The 23,232-nt window shown below is 40.7% G+C and overlaps 2 protein-coding genes and 1 non-coding gene across 3 annotated transcripts; 1 reads left to right on the top strand and 2 right to left on the bottom strand.

Moving 5' to 3' along the window:
- Window positions 1-2,508: 2,508 nt before the first annotated feature.
- LOC139937241 (D-ribitol-5-phosphate cytidylyltransferase-like) lies at window positions 2,509-10,596 on the top strand. Its single transcript, XM_071932328.1, has 8 exons — window positions 2,509-2,679; window positions 4,128-4,452; window positions 5,390-5,539; window positions 6,806-6,910; window positions 7,670-7,715; window positions 9,045-9,139; window positions 9,406-9,471; window positions 10,450-10,596. The coding sequence occupies exons 1-8, from the start codon at window positions 2,549-2,551 to the stop codon at window positions 10,594-10,596; spliced, it is 1,065 nt and encodes a 354-aa protein (XP_071788429.1). The 5' UTR covers window positions 2,509-2,548.
- On the bottom strand, window positions 10,105-10,183 carry LOC139937879 (small nucleolar RNA U3). The gene has a single exon (XR_011786101.1). It is a non-coding gene; the product is annotated as a small nucleolar RNA U3 (small nucleolar RNA).
- A 1,369-nt stretch (window positions 10,597-11,965) lies between the features above and the next one.
- LOC139937549 (uncharacterized) lies at window positions 11,966-21,374 on the bottom strand. The gene is made up of 4 exons (XM_071932749.1): window positions 21,200-21,374; window positions 19,764-19,981; window positions 18,784-18,957; window positions 11,966-18,543 (listed from the first exon to the last, which is right to left on the bottom strand). Exons 1-4 carry the CDS (start codon window positions 21,222-21,224, stop codon window positions 18,415-18,417), a joined length of 546 nt encoding a protein of 181 aa, XP_071788850.1. The 5' UTR covers window positions 21,225-21,374; the 3' UTR covers window positions 11,966-18,414.
- Between the last annotated feature and the right edge of the window lie 1,858 nt (window positions 21,375-23,232).

A 23,232-nucleotide genomic window follows, 5' to 3' on the forward strand; every position in this document is an offset into this window, starting at 1 on the left:
CGCTCAGCTACTTTTTATTTTTTGCATAAGCAGTTCTATTAACTTGTTTTGTGCCCATGTTAATGGACCAGGGATGGTGTCTTAGGAAAACAATAGAATGAACGGACTCTTTAGAAAACTACGCACACATTAAATACTTTCGCAGTCAGTTTATTGTCATACACAATCGACTGAAAACTAATCACAAGGAACAAAGTTCCACCAGTTTTGGTTAACAAAATCTGGGAGTTAGGACTAACCTCATCACACGGTAAGTTGGCGTGCCTATAAACCCCGGCACTCTCATCGACAGCGTTCCCTCAAGCTAACTGACAAAAATGTAACATTCCAAGTCAACCATTTTCAATTGTTTATTTTTGTTTTTCCTTCCTTTTTTTTCTTTCTTGTCTTCGGGGCAATAACCACATAACTTTATATGGCAGCATGGAAACAATTCACCAGGAAAAGTCCATTCAGTATCGCGATATGAAAAGGCTATGTTTTGAATCAGAAAATGTCTACATAATTTTTCATCGCGCCTGTGTGTATAGGCCCTTCTCAGGAAAAGAAAAAAACACAAGTTCAAGTAAAGGGCTGTTTTCCTACTCTCTACACGTTTGTCTTTTCTTATAAAAAAAAATACGGCTTCAAAATGATAAAGTGGTGAGCCAGAACAGCGGGTGCAGTGGACAATGCAGGCTTGAAACCCCCAATGGCAGAACTGTACTGCATTCTGATTGCAAGTATAGAGTGGAGCGACTCATCCGTCATGTCATAACGAACATGATCCATCGTTCGCCGTTCCATTGTTTGGGCAGACACTGGTCTTTTTATCTCCCCACTACAAAGTCACCGATCATGGGGTGGAAAATTGCCGAAATACGGTAATTTTTTAGCCTTATGACAATTCTTCAGAGCTTTCTAAAGAAGGGCTTTGCCTTCCCACAAAGAACACAATGGGGTTTTGTGTACCTGGGATTCGAATAGAAGAATTTTCACATTTTTTAGAAGCCTGCCATTGGCGGCGCCAAGTATAAACGTTGCGCTGACATCCACGTTAGAGCTGAATGGGTCAACCTAGATACAACGACTGTTCATTTGACGTACAAAAAACAACGACTGTTTTATTCATGACCGCGAGCTGGCGAAAAGTCCGTCTTCCCGTCACTCGCCGAGTGACAATTACTTTTGATGAAGTGTGCTCTCGTTCTCCACTCAAGCCTACGAACTTGTAACAAAAGGTCAAACTCAATCAAAGTATGCACCTAGATAACAGGCTATTCTGATCTACTTTCAATTCAACTCTAGGCCTTTTCCAAACCCAGGTAGATTATGGCGGGAGATTCAAGACCCCAGATATATCTGTGTGTTTGTGTCCCTCCCCCCCACACCCCACCCACCCCTCGGAGATTTCAACTTAGATACTTGCTCTGATAAAGCATCCTCTTGAATTCTCTTCCTTTATTAGTCCATGCTATCTCATCTCTCATTGGGGACACCCAAGTTCAAGGAGGGAAAATCACCTTACTGCAGAGGCCACACCTTCATCTCCGTTTCATTGTTCTTCGCATTGCATTTTGCACGTGCTTCATTTTCATATACGGAGCCCGCCTGATGCAAAACAATTTCTGCACTACGAAATTACCACTGTCGTAATGCTTTTCAATATTTTTTTTTTTTTGGGGGGGGGGGTATTTTGTTCTTCTAAATTGATTCAAAAAAGGGAATCCTTAAAAAAAATCAGGATAATTTTAACAGCAACAATGGGTGCGTTCGTTTAGCTTCCCTGGGTCGACCCCGGTGTGTGTCGGGGTTTTTTTCTAGGACGAATGTGGGTAGTTATCTGCACACGTTCGTCCTGGAAAAAAAACACGCCACACACCGGGGTCGACCCAGGGAAGCTAAACGAACGCACCCAAAATTGCAGCCAGGACACCAGCCGGAACTTACTGGTTTGGAAACAACCTTTTTTCACAATCGGCCGAGGCTCCTTTGGGGGGGGGGTGCTGGAAATGCCTTAACCATTGAAGAAAAGACACTGTCTACTCCCATGTATGATTAATGTCCCTTACTTCATTGTATCCATATTATAATGGTAAAGGAAGATCGTAAATTTTGTCTTGCTAACGCAATGGGTGTTTAACTCTACTGTGTCCTGAGTTTCATCGAGGTTTTGATAAGAATTTGTTTTTAGGTCTAGGCCTGTAACATCTATAATTAATTTGAGCTCATCCTTTTTTGAGCTGTTTATTATTAAATTATGAGTTGTGGATTTGCAGAAGTGTTATCAACAACCACGTCAGTATCAGGGGGAAAATTAATTATTTCTTTTCGACCGCGATCCCACCCAATCTATTCGCTCGGCCCCAGCGGCCAGTCTATTGGTTAAAGCAAGGCTGCCTGGAGGACGAGCGAACCCAATCTAGTTGATTTTGCTGTCTTTTGTCAGTGAGGGCGCTTATCCTTTAATAATAAACTCGCCTATTGAGGGCGCACTCCACCAGAACAAAAACATGCTCCTCGCACGCATGAAATTTTAAGTTTAGGATAACACACAAACTGACAAGAGATGGATTTTCGAGTGTTTGCAATTCTTCCAGCGGCTGGTTGTGGGGAGAGGACAGGCTTAGATATTCCTAAGCAGTACTGTGATGTGTTGGGTCGTCCACTCATTGTCTATACACTGGAGTGTTTCCAAAGGTAACGTAACTAAAAAGTTTCCGTATGGCGACATAGTTGCGATAACAACGTAACCCTCCTGCCGACGGCGTAGCCGGAGGGTTACGAGCCGCTTCAATGGATTCAGGGCGAAATGGTCAAACACGTACAATTTCGACAGCTAGTCAGCAGATTCGCTCCATTTTTACCACTTTTAAAAATCATGACAGAAATTCTAGAAACACGAACTTGATCCTCAATGTCTAATGAATCCTACAATATCACTCAAAACACCATCATTGAGGAAATAAAAGTCACAAAAACTTACCAGATTCCTGAGCGAAAGACCCAGGTTGAAAATTTGAACCTGAGGGGGGCGGAGCTTCGGCTGTTTGTGCGCGTCACGGACTCGCTGCGTGTGTGGGGTGCATTCTGTATCCCTGCAAATGTGCAGCCGTAGTCTTGTACACGCGGTGAGATGCGGAAATCAGAGAAACAGAGCGCCCGCTAACTTTCGATTATAACAAGCGTGTACAGTTTTCGCCGTGCATAGATCAGAACGTTGGTTGTGTGTGACCGCGCAACATCAATGGTCTTGGATCAAGACTACGGCTACACAGTTACCGGGATACACAATGCACCACACGCAGCGCTGAGTCGTTGACCCCCCCCCCGGTGACGTGCACACACGGTCGAAGCTCCGCCCCCCTCAGGTTCGAATTTTCAACCTGGGTCTTTCGCTCAGAAATCTGGTAAGTTTTTGTGCCTTTTCTTCAAATTAGATCCTCAATGGTGTTTTGTGTGCTATTGTAGGATTCATTAGACATTGAGGATCAAGTTTGTGTTTCTAGAATTTGTGTCATGATTTTCAAAAGTGGTAAAAATGGAGCAAATCTGCTGACGAGCTGTCGAAATTGTACGTGTTTGACCATTTCGCCCTGAATCCATTGAAGCGGCTCGTAACCCTCGGCAGGAGGGTTACGTTATCGCAACTAATGGCGACACCACTTTTTCATTCGATATGAAATTAAAAAATCAATATAGGAACTTATTTAATTTACCTGATTGATATATCCCTTTTTGTAAAATGAGTGAAAAAGTGGTGGCGCCATACGGAAAGTAATCCGTAACTAAAATCCTAAAAACTAAAACTCAGTCACCAAAAAAAAAAAAAGTACAGACACTCTCTCTCGCACAAAAGCCACCTACCACCAGTGTTATTTTGTGTTTGCCTACACTCACTGCACTACACTACAGTCACAGTGTGAGTGTGGTGGAAGCATAGTCCTTGTTCTGTGGTGGAAGTAAACAAAAATCCGTATCCTGTCACTATTTTTCATTCGGTATGTTAATGTTATGAAATAAAAATAAAATAGTATAAATAAAATCTAGTTTCACTAGATATTGTGAATTTTTTTCTCATCCTCATTGTGTTAGCCCAGATGCAATAATTGTATATCCATTCCTGTAATAAATGTTTTTACCATCAGGATACCATGGGTTGAGAAAGTGCTACTCGTCATAGCATCAGACAGAGAAGAATACATGAAAGAGCTTGTCTCGCGTTACAAACTCACAAAGGTAGATCTCGTCCACGGAGGTCCAGATCGTCATTGTTCGATTCAAAACGGCGTCAAGCATCTGAGGGATTGCGTCTTAGAGAGGGCGGAGGATGGTGAGCCAGACAGAGAGGTGGGGAGAAGAAGCACACCTCTTACCGAGGAGGAACCGGTGGTTATCGTTCACGACGCTACAAGACCGTTTGCTGATGAAGATATTCTACTGAAAGTAACATTAGCTGCAAAGAAACATCGGGTATGTCATGTCCTGAGCTTACTCTCTCACATACAGGTGACCTCAATCCTCCAATGTACTCCTCTCCTATGTTACTCTGGCCGAGTAGTCTAGGGTGATTAAGGGAATAAAAGGGTAGCGACAGGTTCTAAAACCTGCAGGGTCGTTGCTGTGTGATTCGCACGGCATTGAACCTGCAAGGTTTTAAATGGCAGTTTAAGAACGAGTCACTACTCTTTTATTCACATTCATTAATGCCTTTTTGGTTAATAAAGTAAGAAACTCTGCCAAACTTATTCGTTTTCCGACGTGCTTGAGCTCTGTACGCCCATGTGTTGCATTGTTGTGACTGAGGCAACAGTTTCAAGATCCGTTCGTGCGCGTAGTCTTGGTGCAAGACCTTTCTCGTTTTCCTTTCATACAGTGCGACCAATTCACCGATAGCGCCCGCATCGCCTGTAACGAGAAATGTCTTGCACCAAGACTAGCACGTAGTATCCGAAAACAATCAGTTATAAACACCCCCATATGACGCACTCTCCACCATTAGGAATAGCGAAACTGTCTGAGGTATTTATGCATATGTATAAATATACAGTTGTGGGAACAACCATGTATTAAATCTCTTTTGTGGGAATGTTGGCTCTGAAAAGAGTGGTCTCTACGTTTCTATGTTCCCTAAAGTATACTCTGCTCGTCTTCAGGGGACTCAATAAATCATTTCTCCTGAAGGTGAACAGAGTAAACTGTTCGAAGCGTCGAGAGCACACATGCTCTTTACGAAGGCCAACACCCTCACAAAAGAGACTAATTCATGGCTGTACCCGCAAGTTTACTGTTTGTTTGAAGTTAATTCTTATTGTTCACACCATGCAAAGCTTCAAACATTACTTCCACTAACTACAGAGAATTGATAATAACCTGATAATGATTATAAGAATCGTGTTGCACTGTACAGGCAGCTGGAGCCGTTCTGCCACTTGTCTCCACCATTCTCGAAAGTGACTCACACGACGTGCTCGTCCAGTCACTGACCAGGTCAAAGTTCAGGGAAAGCCACACCCCTCAGGCCTTCACGTGGACCACCCTGGAAGCTTCATACAGTAAGGTTCGTTCTAAAGGTTTGGGTCCAAATAGAGTGTCTTACCCCTGCTGTAGCAAACTTGTTTAGCACAAACAACACTTTTGATAGATCGATCATTTGATTAAGAATTGATTCTCTGAGCCCCAACATTTATTAAACCTTTGGGTTGGGCTTCGGCTCTCAGGTTTATGCTAAGGGTATAAAGGCTAACTTAATGGGGTCTTTGAAATTACATCTGCAACCTAGACTGGTCCCAAAGTCAGGCACTGGTCTTACAGGCCCAATGATTTCTTTGGATCAACTCGCTGTGACGTAAGCTTTCCAAGGGTGCGTTTTGGTGGCCGTAACCAGTAACTGCTTTGGTCATTTGCCAGTGATAAGCCAAGGGCAAATTCAAGCAAAACAGTTGTCTGTTATAACCGCCAAAACTCACCCCATGTCTGTGGGGTTGATTTGTCCAAGGTGACATGTAGTGTCTTGCACATGTGCATAATGTTATAATACATACATGTGTGCAAGTACGTGTAAATTGACTGCGAATCTCCCTGTGAAATGGATGCGAGGTCATACGTGCATTTGTAAAGATCTGTTAATAATAATAAGAAATGCTTATATAGCGCAATTCAGTACTGCAAGTACTCTCAATGCGCTTTACAAAACAAATAAACACAATTATACAATAGAAAGCAACAAATAAACTAAACAATACAGTTATTACAAAAAAGATTGAGTGAATAAGTGAGTTTTGAGACGGGATTTGAAGAGGTCCGGGTTTATCTGGGAACGGAGAGTAGCAGGAAGAGAGTTCCAAAGTGTGGGTGCGCTGAAAGCAAAGGTTCTTTTACCGTACGTTTTTGTTCTGTATGGGGGAACTTGTAGGAGAAGCTGTGAAGAGGATCTATAAGTGACCTTGTCAGGGTGTAGGGCGTTATCAGTTCAGAAATGTAATGAGGGGAGAGACCATGGACAGCGTTGAACGCGAGGAGCAGGACTTTGTACTGTATGCGAGCATTGACAGGAAGCCAATGGAGTTCTTGTAGAATGGGGGTGATGTGGTTCTGCTTCTTTGATCCAGCGATGAGCCGTGCTGCTGAATTCTGTTAGGCTGGTATCTGGCATTATTGTATCTGGCAAGTGTGACATAAGATGTGTTCAGGATACACAATGTAGCGGCAACCGTGCAATGAATTAGAGTGCTCCCCTCGTTTCGGTAAACACTCGTGGAAAGTTTTGTATGAATGTAGTGAGTTTTTGAATGAAGTAAATCTTTAGAGTAAATTTTCTTTCCAGATATCGGAGCACGACTTGGAACACGGCACGGAGGTATTGGACCTTGCCTTCAAGCATACAGGTTGTAGAGCTAAGTTGGTGAAAGCACCGGACTATGTTTGGAAGGTAATTTTAAATACATAAATATAAATTAGTAACATTTGTATAGCACTTTCCACAGGCGTTTCAAAGCGCTTAAGCATTGTCTGAAAAGATGTGTTTTTGACTGAGACTTGAATGAGCTGATTGAGGATGAGTTACGGATGTGAAGAGGGAGCTTATTCCAGCATGTAGTTGCAGCTACTGAGAATGCTCAATGACCATAGCGGGTATCTGGTGTGGGCCTTTGGAAAGTCGAAGATGAATGTTGGATGTTGATCGAAGGCTCATGGATGAAGAAGGCAACTTTTGTCAGATGAGACTTTTGCTATTAAAGCAATGAGGCACAGATATGATTGGTATTAATCAGAGTTTAGAGGGGTATACAACCAGGGATGAGACATTTGTCACTTTTATGTGACCTAGAGGGCGCTGTTGTGAGCTGCCACACCTTTTTATGCTTTTGTGTGTGTGAATATGATTTAACCCGTTTATGGTTAATGTCTATTTTCTTAACCTTTGTAGATTTAAATGGTGTCCACCTTCTGGTTGTTTGTTTATTCAAATGAAATAAACCATTATTAATAATAAAAACTTAGACTCTATAAATGTCTGCAAGATGATTTTAATGTAAAGGACTGAATGATTTGACGAATCTCTGAATGCAATTGGACCCTCTAATATGGTAGACAAAAAAAACCAGCATCCATATGTTGCGTCTGCGAAAAGGGGTCTTCTTTGAAATTTAATTTCAAATTTACGCTTGTCATCTCTTTGTTTTTTTAGGTTACCTTCAAAAAAGACTTCATGGCTGCTGAGAACTTTATCAAAGGTAAAATATATCTTGATTATGTTTCTCTATCTGGTGGGACCATCCAAAGTTTTCAACACACAAAGAATACAAAGGGAAGCAGAGACGATGCCAAACTTTAAAATATGTTTAAAAATCAGAGAAGTAACCTTTCGGCTGTTCGGCTGATATCCTGATTTCAGGTTTCTCAACAGACCGTTCCGTTGTTAATAGAAGTCATGCTGTGCCTGGCTTCCCCCCTTTTCTTTTTCAACTTGCATTGTCATGCTATTATTATTCACAAAATAAGTTAAAGTCACCTGGAAGTGATATTTTGTCAAAATAAAGCTTTTGTCACTAAAAAATGTGTTTTGATGAGTGGAATATGAAAAAAACAATTAACTAAGGTTTTGAAAAATTAGTTTCCATGTTATTTACAAACTTGTAAGTAAGCCCGACCCGAGAGGGCGCCGTTCGTGACGTCAATCAAGACGCGATGAATCGCATGCAGTGCCAGCACAAGATAGTGACGCTTGGCGCAATCTTGAAACATGCCCTCAAAGTTGAAACAATACCAGATTTGTTTTCACAAATGCTCCTTTAGGTTCGTTACGTCTTTCAGGTACCTTCTTCGACTTCCCCACTAGCTGGAAAAATTGTTAGGATGACGTCATGTTTTAGAAAAGAACTTTTCTCTTCAGGTCAAAATGTGTAGTGTATTCTGGATTCTCGAAGCACAACGGCTCGAAGTATTTGCTGCAAAGCGCTGGAAAAGACATCGGACGGGACCACTTTGCAAACTGACCCGATCTTTAGTTGTTTTGCTGCATCCACCTGGTCGACATTGCCGGGAAAATGAAAAAAAAAAAAAACTTTTTCTAAACTTCAAACTCACGACTAGGACTTGAATGTACTTGCAGGTACGTGTGTTCGTTGTTAGATCGAGGCAGAGTCTTCCTCGAGTGACGTCACAAAAGGGGTAGGCGGAGTCATCCCCCACAAAACTTTTTAAACATCGTTAAAAACAATTACTCAAAAAAATTATGTTATTGTTCAGAAACATATACTCTACTGTTTGAAGAAAACAAATCTATTTCCAGGTGACTTTAATGGCCTGACATTTCTAACCTAGCAGAGACCTGTTCTGACCTTACATACCTGTTCATGTGTGTTGTCTTGTCATTTTGTCTCTCTCTGTGGTTCTTGGCTAGTACATTGATTGATTTCACTTTTCTGAGAGTCCTTGGCTTTACAGCCAGAATGGCACTCTTTTCACAACTGAAGATGGAGAGATAGCATACAAGTGCCAGAGCAAAAACAATTACAACAAAAATTCTTATCAATGACGGAATCAGTTCAAAATTTTTACAGCGCGGAGTTCTGAGGTGTACCTCCTGTGTAGTGAGCCAACATTGAGTGATGCATTGAAAAGGCTCTACGACTGTTTAGCAACTCGCAGCCTCAAGGTAACTGTTTACCGTTTCATATTTTTCATAAGCATGAACAGTCAAAACATCTGGCCCTTTTTGAGTTTTTTCTAAAGCTCCTCCTTACCTTTCTTGCTCAAGGACACAGGTATCATGACCGGGATATGAACCCAAACCCAGTTGACTAATACACCAGATCATGAATTGAAGTGCTCTAAACAGCTCCACCATGACACCACAAATCTTTTGGGTGAAAGTTACACGTAAGAAAAGGTAAACATTTCTTGCTGCTTTTTGTCCTGTAGGTTCAGACTGTGTCTGCAATACCAGATGGGGTCACGTCCAGCCATATAACTGCTCTGTTTCACTTGGTGAGTTACATTTTGGAGATCTCTAAATGCACATATGGCCAGTTTTAGTACTTTACAAAGATCGGTATACACACTTTATGTGACCCAACATACAAATGAAATAACACACATGTAACAAATCGAAGTTCAATTAGTCACTAAAGTCAAAAAGAAAATAGAGAAAACTCCATCATATGTTTTTTTAACCACTGAGTTTTGGAAACTTGTTTTGCTTGCGAGTTGGGTGCTTTTGTGTATTGATGTATAAGCCACTTCGGAGTTCAAGCTGCGCATGTCTGTTACTGCTGACAACGCATGTTGTCTATCTCCAATAACCTTTTGACAATACCAGTGGGTATTGTCAAAAGGTTACGGGAGATAGACAAAATCCATTGTCAGCAGCAACAGGCATGCGCCGCCGACATTCCGAAGTGGCTTATTAATTGCATTTTATTTCAATAGATTTGTATGCCTTTGCCTGGTTATTGATAATCTCCATTCTTTTAATTATGCTTTTAAGTGTTTGAATTTGAAGCATGCTTTTGCAAGTTTATGCATATTATTTTCTTTAAAATGATTTTGTGTGTGTGTATTCATTTAACCCGGTTGTTGCTAATTTAATATTTTCTTAACTTTTTTAAAACTTTGTGATAAACCATTAATAATGTTGGTCAAATGTGCATTCGTGAAAGAAGAAACATACTATAGAAATGATCCCTAAAAGTATGATCTTACATTATAATGATAATAAAAAGATAAAAGCTAATGTGTTTAGCATATCAAGCACAACTACTCAAGGGGGAGTTTTTCATCATTACTATTTTAATACTAAGTATACAATGTAACATTCTAGTAACTTGGCCTGTGCAATGTGAACAAATCAATACCATTATCATTTAATGTATTTGGGAATAATAGTTATAACAAAGCCACAAAACAATTATTCAGTTCAGTCGCAGCATCTTACTTTATGAGGTTATTTTTGTTATTTGCTTGAAGGTGGAGCCACAACAAAAGGAAGCAGACATAATTTGTAAACAGAACTTGAATGCACTAGTCTCCAAATCAGCCAGCGGTGGCCTCCTAGCCTGTGTATGCTCTGTGTCAGATGATGATGACAGCACGCTGATGATGACAGCACGCTGAGATTCTACAGACGGCTTGCAAGGAGACTAGCTGCCCATGGGGAGAGCCATAGAGTGAATGTGTTTATCGTTGTATACACGTCCACGCGGAAGAAGGTAGGCAGGACTTCTCATTGTCTCATGATGCTCTAAGATAGCGTCTCAAATGTCAACATATTTATAATTATAATGTTCTGTTCTTATACAGTGCTTTATCACCACCCCTAGAGGCATATCAAAGTACCCAGTATTATTTCTGGCTACCCAAAATTATTTCCTGCTACCCAGAATTATTTCCTGGAGCTACGTATTGCAGTAGGAGACCTAGCACCATGCAATGGTTTACAGGGTGTGGTGCAATATGCAGCCAATCGGACCAGGAACACCAGGTAGAGCCCATTCTCTTTACGATAAGTGCGCTGAATTTTTTCCTGTGCACACAACACAAAGAATGGTAGAAAGGTTCTGATTGGATTGGTTAACTATTCCAGCTGGTGTACATGGAATGGTCACTTTGACCTCCAGTAATGGAACGTTAAAAATGGCAGTGTCATGGCCGGGCGGTTAAGAGCACCGGATTCAAGCACTGGTGTTTGATCAGCAGGGTGTGGGTTCGGATCCCGGTCATGACATTTGCTACATAAAATTGGGGAGGTAGTGCTTTCTGCTCTACCGGCTAGGCTTCGAATTGAAGATACCCAAGCCTACATTCGTATGGACTGTGAAAGGGGTAACCCTGTTTCAGCCCTAAGAGTAGGTGGCAATGGCCTCTGGAAAAAAAAAAAATTGTAGCCCACACCTTGAAGTGGCTTTCGGCCTTGTGTGTCAGGTGACTTGCATAAAATAAAAAAATAAAAAATAAAAGTAGTAAAAAAATTCGCATATCTCGTGTAGAGTTATTCTCATTGTTCGACACAATAATACAGCAGCCACAGCCAGGAACTACGGGGCGAACCCCTTCTTTTTTCGGAAAGTGCACTGGGTTCTTCAACATGCGCTACACAACACATGGGACCAACAGCTTTACGTCCCATCTCAAAGGACGAAGCAATGTTTAAGTGTCTTGCTTAAGGACACAAGTGTCACGGCTGGGATTCGAACCCACACTCTGCTGATCAGAAACACCAGAGTTTAAGTTTGGTGTTCTTTACCGCTCGGCCACGATACTTGCACAGTACTGTGGTTGAGCAGAACGTTCTGTCTTTCCATTGGATTTCAGGCAGACGTTTACAAGAACGCTCTTTCACGGCCAGAACATGGTGTTATAAAGCGCTGTATCAGAACCGAGTAATATTTCTTTATAATTTATGCCTACACTACATTGCCAAAAACTAGTCTATGACCCTGCCTTGTAACAGAGTTTATGTTTCACTCTTTAGGACCATGGAACAGTCTCAAGAGCATGTGCCATGACAGCTTCGTTAATATTTGAAAGGAATCCCTTGATGAGCGGTCAACTGTTTGTTGTTTCTGACAAAGACTAGAGCCACCTTCGGCTTCGTCAAGCTTAAAATGTGACGGTGAGAGAGACACTAAGCCCTCCTACTCTTGGTGCTAATCCTAACCATACATGTAGCTTAAACATCTGACGTCGCACGTTCAAGGCTCGTGAATTATCATAGGGTGCCTTCGATTAGCTTCCCTGGGTCTACCCCACGGTGCTCACTCAGGTGAGCCCCTGACAAGAGCTAAACGAACGATCACTCACTGCTCTCGTAGTGATGTCATGCACCAGGGGCCATCCCCCAAGTGACCCACTCCACAAGCAGGGCACTGGGTGCTGACCAGGGTTAGCCCCAGGAATGACGTCAAAGCTATTCGAACGCACCAGGGGCAGCAGACTGGGTCGACCCAGGGAAGCTAAACGAACACACCCATTGATACCTGCCTTGAGCGTACTTCAGGATCCAGACGACCTCACATTCATTTCACTCGGAGATTCGCAGTCAAAACCTACAGGTACATGTATACATATAAAAACAATCTACATGCATGTACATGTACATACAAACATTGTGCCCGCTGCATGCAGACGAACGAGCGTGCCGCTGACATACATCACCTCGGACCAATCAAAACACAGATACATGTATATATGGAAAGCTTACGTCACTGCACGTTTATCCAATGAAATCATTGTACTTAACTTGCAACCACAAGGTCTGCTATTGAAATCCATGCCATTACACGCAAGAAGCTATCATAGCTTCTTCCTAATTCAGGGTACTCTTTGTTGTAAACCACTTTACTTACAAGTGGAAGGTCTGCTGTTCAAATATACTGTAGAAATAAAATTTATAACTTGCCATAATATGCAAGAAGCGTCTACAGTGTTCAATTCCAGGGTTTATTTTTTTGCGGTTGATCACTTTACTTGCAACAACAAGGTCTGCTGTTTAAATCCACATCAGAAAGACCATAATTGATAACTTGCTATTGTACATGTATGCAACAAGCTAAACCACAGCTTCCAAATCCAGGGTTTATTTTTGTGTTCAACGACTTTACTTGTAATCATAAGGTCTGCTGTTCGAATCCACAAGTCAACTAAAATTTATACCTTGCCATTACATGTATACAGGAAGCTTCCACAGCTTCCAAATCCAGGGTTTATTTTTTAGTTGTCTACTTTACTTGCAATCACAAGGTCTGCTGTTCGTATACATGTACAAGCGTAGGTTAATTTGATAACTTGCCATTTTATTTGACACTCTTCTATTAAGCTTCTCTCAAAATGCAGGGTTCATTTTTAGGTAGACTGCTTCACCTGCAATCACAAGGTCCGCTGTTTGAATCCAAGTTGGGGCTGTATTGATAGCTCATCATTATGCTTGAACATGGTGTGAATATCACCTACTATGGTAATACACTTTCTTTCATGATGTATAGTTTTGGCATTTAACATTGTAAATCATTTACTTTTTTATCATCTATTTTTTGAGCAATATTCTTTTTACACTTGTTTATTTTTAAGTCTTTCTACTGGTATTGTACAGTTGTATTTGAGCAGCATTTATAAAGCTATAAATACTTATGTTTTTTGTATTCTGCATTTGTAGCAGAATGTTTTCTATTTGTAGGACAACATGGTGGAAACTCAAGCTGGATTTGAGTAAGTTTTTCTTTTCACAAGGAACAACAAAATGTAGATTTTCTTGTAAAAAGATGGTAATAATGAACTACAATGAATTAATGGGAGGCATTGTTTAATACATGGGGATAATTTTCTTTTTTTTGACCCATTTCCTTATAATATTGTAATGTTGATAGACTGTGCAAGTCTCACATGCATTTGAACTTCCAAGACCAACTGTGAAGTTTATGACTGTAAAAGTTGTGTCTTAAAGGTAGTGGACACTATTGGTAACTACTCAAAATAACTATTAGCAAGTAACCTCACTTGGTAATGAGTAATGGGGAGAGGTTGATGGTATGAAACATTGTGAGAAAGGGCACCATCTGAAGTGACGTAGTTTTCGAGAAAGAAGTAATTTTCCACAAATTTGATTTCGAGACCTCAAGTTTAGAATTTGAGGTATCGAAATCAAGCATATGAAAGCACACAACTTTGTGTCGCAACTTCAACGACTAATTGAGCTCAAATTTTCACAGATTTGTTATTTATTGTATGCATTATTTAGATACACCAAGTGAGAAGACTGGTCTTTGACAATTACCAATAGTGTCCACTGTCTTTAAGTACTGTATACTTGGTACTTTCCCCGAGTTCTATTAAACAAAACACACTTGGTTGGGTTTAAAACTGTAACCTTTGCATTGGCAGAGCAGATGTCTTACCACTAGCATTGCCCTTCGCAAAAACTAAAATAGCCTCGTCCTGTCAAAGATGAAAGTCCAGGCCGGTATCCTCTATGTCAGTTTTTTTGGGGGAGCCAATTAAAGTTTGCAACTTCCCAGGAAAGACGAGTGCAGACTTGTCTAAAGAAACTGTGATGTGCCGGATCTTGTACTTAACTCAAATCCGCTACAAGCCCACATTAATTCTGTTAAGAACGCCTCAATATACTCTGAAATATTAATGTACGTATATGTATATATTTTTTGCCAAGGCAGGGAGTATGATTAGGGGGGTGGGGGAAGTGGAGCCCAGGGATGGGGAAATTGGATTTATTAGCACTTTCCTGTATTGCTTCCTGATGATTAAGAAATTGACATTGCACCGCGGTGGTGTAATTTGAAGCATGTGTCTCTACAGATCCAAGGGGCTTCAAGTTTTCTTCAGTTTGCAAAGAAGGAGAGACAAGCTTAAATTACAGTGTTTTGCAGGAATGAGCAGGATACCAGTCACAAATTGTACATGCGACATGGTATTATTCTGGGAAGGAATATGCTGTGCTAAGCTTGTTTTAGAAAGCAGCTCTATGAAATTGGGCCCATGTGTTCAACTTCCACCCCCCCCCCCCCAAGATCCCACCTCCATGTGCCATCTGCCATTGTCTAGGGATTAATGCAAAATGAAGCATTTATCACCAAATTCCAGAAAAACAACTTAAACACTGGACGCTATTGGTAATGGACCCTTCCCATGAAATATGCTAATTACATTCACGCATGCGTACAGACCCTGTTGGTTGGCATGTGTTGTGCACTAAGCAGACGCGCAGTCGCGTGTGCGTCACGCACCAATTAGCCGTGTACAAAACAGCGTGATGTTCCCTCATTTTGCACGCGCTATGTGCAATTTACATATTTCATGGGAAGGGTCTATTGTCAAAGACCAGTCTTCTCACTTGGTGTATGGGGAGAGGTTGATGGTATAAAATATTGTTCAAAACGGCTCCCTCTGAAGTGTCATAGTTTTCGAGAAAGAAGTTATTTTCCACGAATTTGATTTTGACACCTCAGATTTAGAACTTGAGGTCTCGAAATCAACCATCTAAACGCACACTTCGTGTGACAAGGGTGATATTGTTCTTTCATTATTATCTCGCAAGTTCGATGACCGATTGAGCTCAAATTTTCACATTGTTTGTTATTTTTATGCATATGGTATGATTCACCAACTGTGAAGACTAGTCTATGACAATTGTCAATAGTGTCCACTGCCTTTATAGAATATTTTGAGGGCCCACAAAATACTAATGAGGTTGATCCTCTTGTCTTCTCCCTATTTAGTGGGGTGCACCCTCAAGCATAATTACAATAATCATTATGTACATTTGGCCGTTGGTCCAAAGTTCAAACCATTGTGTAATGTAAAGCTCTTATCTTGCCAAAGAATTGTTCTCAGTGTTTGCATTTGTATACTTAATGGCTATTAATGCAATACAGCAATGAAACAAACCAGTTACATTCATGTTGTTGCCAATCAGCGTTTTTATTTTGTCAAATTTGTTAAAGGCATGGTATACTTTTAGTAACTGTCTAAGGCCAGTATCCTCATAATTTGGTGTATCCCAACATTTGTATAAAATATCAAACTCGTGCCAATTCGGGCTTAATTGGTTTAGGCAAAACAAATTGACCTAGTTGGAAAGAGCTGTGTGCTTTCATGCCTGACGCTTTTTCTCAGATTCAAATTTGGGGTGAAAATTACCCTTTCAAACAGTCAAAGGGGGGGGGGGGTGTTTCTGGTTCTTGATATAACATCAACAGCTGTACAGTGCTCTTTATCAGGTAAGTTGTTATGGTTGACAACTTGTGGAGCAATTACAAAAAGTACACCCTTCTAACCTACTTGGGAAAACTAGAAACATTTCTTAGTGAAATTACAGTTCAATAGACATTATTGGTCCACCAGTAGCTGTTGTAACAATACACAATAATTATGAACAATAGAGAAATACTATAGAAACACAATATTTATTCTTGTACTCAACTAAAGCAATTAATACATTTTTGTAATTTAACAAGAGAAAGATGAAACAAATTTTGAATAAAATGTGAACAAAATTTTCAAATCTGTGTATTATACTGTACTTTTGATTTATAGTTAGTTTGAATAAAATTATGTGTCGAAATATTCGGGGGGGGGGGGGGGGGTAACAAGGATTTGTGAAGTTTCAATTTTACAATTATATAAAAATACAACCTGATACATAATTATTACTACACAGATATACATTACATTTACATCAACACTTTTAAAATCGCCCGATTGAAATTGATTTTTCTAAATTCTACTTATTCTTATCAAACTGAAATCTAAACAACGTTTATTGTAAAGGTGAAATATATTCCAAGGTCTTCAAGTTTGGAGCCCTGTTTTTATGAAGCTGTTGAGCAGAAAAAAAATGTTTATATAAATGTTGCATGTATTTACGAAGCAGACAAAATTGGCAGGATACCAGTTATGAACAATGTACATTACATTAGTATTTTTTTCTGCTGGTTACCGGTTCTGCTAAGCAAGATAGAAATAAGCTTAAAAGCTTTTTGAAAATTGGGTTCTGCTAAAAAAAACTTTTACAAAAACTCCAGAAATGTCACCTAGACATTCAGCCCAAATATTTTACTGCCAGCACCAAATGTGAACATGATACATTTCTATCTTAAATACACACCATGAAAAGATTTTGTTTGTAATCATTTATAATAATATATACAGTTTTCAAAAGATTCTTGGTTATAATTTGCATTGAAGATACTGAAAGATATAATTAGAAAGGAGCATGCAACATACAGACTCAAGTTTACAATGTGTTGTTTACAAATACAAAATTTTACGATACAAGTGGAGTTCCAACAGTCAGTTTAAAGGTTTTTAAGTTTTTTGTTTCTTTCAGGAATGATATTTGGTGTCGGGGGGGGGGGGGGGGGGTTTAAATCACAATTTTCTGGTTTTGTTCAAGGGCAAAATTATGCACAATTTTTTTTTTGGGGGGGGGTGGAAGGAGACAAACAAGTCTGAACTTGACCTACCTTGTATTCACGACAACATTTCCTGTGGAAAAGTTTTCTGAATCACAATGTTTTTTTTAGGACATTACAATATCTTTTATTCTAAGACATTACTATATCTTGTGCAAGAACCTAGGTTTTTGAGGTGTAAAAAAAAGTCCCCAGAATAATAATTCCCTTCTGGAGTAGGGGGGGGGGCGGGGGGTAATCTTGTGGTTACCATGAGTCATAAATTTACTTGTTTTCCCATCAACTGATTTAAGATTTGTTCCCTGAATTTGTATGTACTGTAACAAGCAAGAACGACAACATTTGAAGATGGTATTATGATGAAAGAAAGGGAAAAACAAAGTAACTAACAGAATATAAAAAGACAACAAAGACAAGTAGCCATAATTTTCATTTATCCAAGAAAAAAAGAAAATGGGCACCAAAGATATTGACAAAACAGGGACACCGCCAATATAGGGCTAGATAGCTCAGTTGGTAGAGCGCCGGCACGTTAATCCGGAGGTCGTTGGTTCAAATCCCACTCTAGTCAATTCTTTGTTCAACCCCAAAAACCAAGAAAAAATTGATACATCTCATCGTCTATCATCATCGTTTAAGAAAATAAGAATTTGTTTTGACGACATTGAATTCAAGTGAGAACTTAGTAAGTGAGAACTGCACAAAACAAGACTGCAGGACATCCCCTGCTAATTGATTGTCTCAAAATCATGCAACGATAGAACTTCAGGGTTGATCAAGACCCTTGAGTGTTCAGCAGCCAATTTCATGAAATGCTCGGATTAATCCTATCTGGAGTTAGGGCGTGTTATTAATCCTTACTTAGGATTAATCTTAAGGTCCACATGTTACAGTGCAAGGCTGGGACTCATCCCAAGTCCTAAAATTAATCCTAAGTTAGGAAGAGTTAGGTGAAATCGGCGGCTGCTACCACTGAATAAATGATCTTGCAGAGTTGGGTGTTCCTGCTTTAAAAGACTGTGTATCCTCCGTCCCCACCGCCTGACATCCAGCTACTCTTCTGCTGAGACATGACAACGTTCTGACCTGTCGCAACTCCCAACTGGGCCGCATTGGGGGCTACTCCTGGGGGAGGGGGCTTTAGAAAACAAAAACAAACAAATACTATTAATAAAAATAAATAATGAATACTATTAATAAAAATTCAAATGTAGTAATAATAATACCAACTCTTACAACTGTATAAAAACATATCGATGGAAAGAGTGGTCAAGTGAAATTAAATGTTTCTCAAAATGCTTTTTTACACTATCGAAAGCTGCTCTAGAGACGCCATTAGTAGCAAATAAAAACGACATGAGTTTACAAAACTACTTACAGGGATCGTGGGTGGAGTATTGCCGGAGAATCTAGCACCTGCCTCAAAGCCTCCCGGCATGACGACTGTTGTCTGCGGCTGTTGAGGCATGTAGTACCCCTGAGCAGGAGGTTGTTGGTAACCTGGAGCACCGGGTAGTGGTTGTTGGTAACCCGGAGCACCGGGTAGTGGAGCCTATAATGATGAAGACAACAGCCCGTTAAATAGGAAGTTAAATAAAAATGGATAAAATTTACACAATTATCACAGGAGTTCACAGAAAAGAATCGATCAAGAGTCAGGGCTCAATGTAAACCAAAACTCTGGGGCCAGATCAAGACTCAGGACCAAGTGGTGAATTAGCTTTAAAGTTGAAGACAATTGAAACATCCACCATGACATTTCTGTATCTTAATTTTTTTTTACATATAGAATGCTGCCTTAATCCTCCTATCCTCTGCTTTCTCTCCACCAAATTGTTTGGACTTGGATTGAAGATTGGAATGCCCTGCCCCTTTGACAAGTACTTGTAATTTGGGCCTACCTGCATAAGTCCTTCCGAAGCAATTAATTATTATAAATTTAGGACTGGAAGCGTTAAGACGACCAAATATTAGCTGATGTTCTTGTAACTTTGCAACCGTGGCCCTGTTAAGTTACAGTGGCTGCGTGGAACTCTTCCGTAACCTCTTTCGCCCTGTTAGTTTGACTTCACGGTCACAGTAAGTTAACAGGGAAGTCAGTTTGCAGTGCGGTCCAATGGGAGACTTTGGAAAGCTGGTGGCAGCAGACTTACCAGGTAAATTGTCTTTGTTTACGTAGTTCTGAGCATGCGTGCATTACCGAGAACAATGGATTTTACCTGGTAAGTCTGCTGCCACCAAGCGTCCCGAAAATACCTCATTGGATTTCGCTTTGTCATTCTACAGAAAAGTTCCAATACTTTAACCCCAACCCAAAGTCCAAGGGTAACACGAGTACAGATGTCAATTTTAGATTACCTGAGCAGAGTAAGCTGGTGGAGGTCCTTGGGGCGGGCCTTGTGGTCCACCTTGTGGATAACCTTGTGGAGGTCCTTGTGGATAGCCTTGTGGAGCTCCTTGTGGATAACCCTGTGGATAAGCTTGTGGTTGGTAGGCAGGCTGGGCTGCAGGCTGTACTGGGTAGGCTGGTGCCACCTGCTGGACAGGGTATGCTGACTTCTTCTCCTTCTTTTCATCTGTGGGGGGGGGGTGGATAAGACATTTGTAAGACAGTAAAACACCACGATATGAGTGCTCCCGATTTTACAGGAGAAAGTCAGCTGACAACCGTAACCCTTCACACTGGTGTGGTTCACCGGCTATGTCAAAGTATGCCAGTCTTACAAGGTCAATATCGCTAAATGATTGGTGGTGACGATAGCGGAACGAACCTCATCATGCTCTTAGTTCTAGGGTGGAGTAGGTTTGTGTGTGACTGGGAGTGTGATAGCAAAATCCCACAAATTGTTTGTTTTTAGAAACAATTATTGCTTGAGAATCAATAATTTGTTGGTTTTGTTTTATCATGTGTTATAATATAACACTAATATTAATAAAATAAGTTCTTTCTTGTATTTTCTTTGTTCATAATTTCATAGTGACTGAGCCGAGGCTATCCTGTGGTGTAGTGTAGTTCAGTGTAGTGTAGTGTAGTGTATAGTTCTATGTTTATAACACCCCTTACCAATATTCTGCCTTTTCATTGGTTTAGAGCACATCACATGATGTCTTAGTTTTACTACTACTAGACGACGGCCGTGTGATAGTGCATCCGTTTGCCGTGTGATAAAGCATCGGTTTGCCATGCGCTAGTCCAAAGACTACCACACGGCGTGCAGTACCCAGACGTTAGTTGCGTGTACGAGGATGATAAACTAACAGTCTGTAACCATTTCGGATTACAATACATGACACTACATGCAGCACAGTAAAAGTTTTGCAATCTGTATTCGCGTCATCCGTGGATTGTAGCATTTAGGTCAGTAACTTAATAGTACAGTATTTAGAAATGTTTGGGGTGTTATAAAACAAAAATTGACTGCTTTTACTCAAGCAATCCAATCGTTAAAACTATGACTACCTCGGTGATCCCGGAGCGTTCTATTTTCCCTCGGCTTCACCTCGGGATCACCTCGTCCTCGGGAGTTATAGTTTAAACCATAATTAATACTAGTAGCACTCGAAGCAGTCAATATTTGTATAATAATAGAGTCTACTCCTAGTACTATAGTAGTAGTACTAGTAGTCTAGTAGTTTGTAGTAAAGTAGAGTGCCGTTCGTTCCGCTATCGTCAGATCGTCGCCAGGTAAGTTGACCTCCATGGTTGAGGCAAGCTGAGCAGGCAAACAAAGTCAAAACGGGTTGGGTTTTACAATTATTTTTACAATGTTCATCATCAAATTCTCTGAACTTACCCTTTTTTCCTTTGCTGAAAGGCATGATGGTGTTCAGCTCAAATCAATCTCAAGATGCAATAGTAATACTAATAATATAGTTCAGATAGCTTTTAAGTTTTAGTGTTACTGTTGTGTTAGTGTTAGCAATGATCCGCAATGAGTTGCAAAATTACTAATAGCTTGCTTGATAATCAAGTGTAATAAATATGTTCGTATGTACGTAAGTTTATGTACGTATAGTCAGGCAGCTTAGCGAATGGATGTGGACGTTCCGGACAAAAGCACCAAATTTCGTCCACGTGTTCCTGAATACCTAAGCTTTGCATTTTTGATAGGAACCACCTCACCAAGACGTATTATGGCGGCCATCTTGGATTTCCAAGATGGCCGCCATTTAAAAACCTGTTTTTGCCAGTATCTCACCTCCTGAGTCACCTAGGATCACAATTATGGTGTCTAGATATATATTTCCATGGTCAAGGAATACATCTTCACCACTTAGTAAAGCAACAGTGCTTTATTTCCTTTGTATGGCGGCCATCTTGGATTTTTAAGATGGTCACCATATGAAAAAGCCATATTTGCCGGTATCTCGCCTCCTAAGTCACATAGAATCAAAAATATTGTGTCCAAATATATATTTCCATGGTCAATGGATCCAACTGCACCACTCAGAAGAGCAGCAGTACCTTCTTTCTTTTATATAGCGGCCATCTTGGGTTTTCAAGATGGCCGCCATATGAAGAAAACACATATTTTATCAGTATCTCACCTTCTAAATCACTTATAACCACAATTATGGTGACCAAATATACATTATCATGGTCAATGAATCTAATTGTACCACTCAGAAGAGCAGCAGTACCTTCTTTGTTTTATATGGTGGCCATCTTGGGTTTTCAAGATCTACATGTAACCTATAAGTCACGTCAAATACATACATTTGCATGGCTAATGCATACAAATAGAACAGCAGCAATGTTTTCTTTTTTATGGTGGCCATCTGGGAGTTTTAAGGTTTAATGAAGGCCTTGAAAGCACCAGGTAAAAAAGTCCACACAGGAACCAATAATTGGCTGTCATCATCGAGACTCACTCACTCACTCACTCACTCACTCAGTCGACCCAAGTTGTCGCGTTGCAGCATGTTTGAGTCAGGCTCTATGTCTGACACGCCACACAACTCTATCCTGCATACAGCTGATTAGCTCCTCCTTGTTGATTACTCCTGCGTCTTCAAGCAGGGTCTTTAGCATAGTCTTGGTGGGTCTTCTGGGGCCGCACCTGCCGTGAGTGGGCTCCCACACGATGACTTTATTGGCTGGTAGCTCTGGGTGCCGTAGACAGTGACCAGCTCCAGGTTGGTGATGTGATCCCTCCAGGAGACATTCTGTGCCATCCGTAGCATCCTGGTGTAGCAACCACTGATAGATTTGGTCATCACCTTGTTGAGAGTCCAAGACTCACACACATACAGCAGGATGATTTCTATTACCGCATGAAAGAATCTCAGCTTTAAACCATTGGGGAGCTGAGATGTCCAGATCTTCTTCATGTCATGGAGGACTTTCCATGCAAGCGCCTTACGGACTTTGATGTCTTTCTCTGTGCTCTGCATCGTGGAGCCGAGGTACTTGAAGTCGTCCACCTCCTTTAGTGATGAACCTCCTAAGGTCTTTTAGCGGAGCATGATCTCCAATGTTGTATACCATATACTCCGTCTTCTTGGCACTGACTCAACTCTGCTGAGTAGCTCTTGCGCCTCTATGATGTTGTCAGACAGTAGGGCTATATCATCTGCGAAGTCTAGGTCGGAGAGGGTCACTGGGCCGATTCTTCTAAACTTTCTTGGGGTGATGGTGAAGCCTAGATCCTCGTGTTCTTTGAGGGATTATCTCAAGGCGTAGTCAAGTACAATGATAAATAAAAATGGAGCCAGCGTGTCGCCTTGCAGAACTCCAGCCAATATTTTGAACGAGAGTCCATCCTCAGTCACAGGAATGTGTGGTTTTTTTCACTCTGCTGTCACTCCAATCTTTTAGGCAACTCGT

The sequence above is a fragment of the Asterias amurensis genome, chromosome 5 (assembly GCF_032118995.1).
Source record: "Asterias amurensis chromosome 5, ASM3211899v1".
Lineage (NCBI taxonomy): Eukaryota > Metazoa > Echinodermata > Asteroidea > Forcipulatida > Asteriidae > Asterias > Asterias amurensis.

Excerpts from the sequence above, each read along its gene's own strand:
- LOC139937241 (XM_071932328.1), top strand. The coding sequence starts at position 2,549 with ATGGATTTTCGAGTGTTTGCAATTCTTCCAGCGGCTGGTTGTGGGGAG. Across the intron at positions 2,680-4,127 it reads ACACTGGAGTGTTTCCAAAG|GATACCATGGGTTGAGAAAG; the intron begins GTAACGTAACTA and ends TTTTACCATCAG. Across the intron at positions 6,911-7,669 it reads CACCGGACTATGTTTGGAAG|GTTACCTTCAAAAAAGACTT; the intron begins GTAATTTTAAAT and ends TTGTTTTTTTAG.
- LOC139937549 (XM_071932749.1), bottom strand. The coding sequence starts at position 21,224 with ATGCCTTTCAGCAAAGGAAAAAAGG. Across the intron at positions 19,982-21,199 it reads TTTCAGCAAAGGAAAAAAGG|ATGAAAAGAAGGAGAAGAAG; the intron begins GTAAGTTCAGAG and ends CCCCCCCCACAG. Across the intron at positions 18,958-19,763 it reads CACCAGCTTACTCTGCTCAG|GCTCCACTACCCGGTGCTCC; the intron begins GTAATCTAAAAT and ends TCATCATTATAG.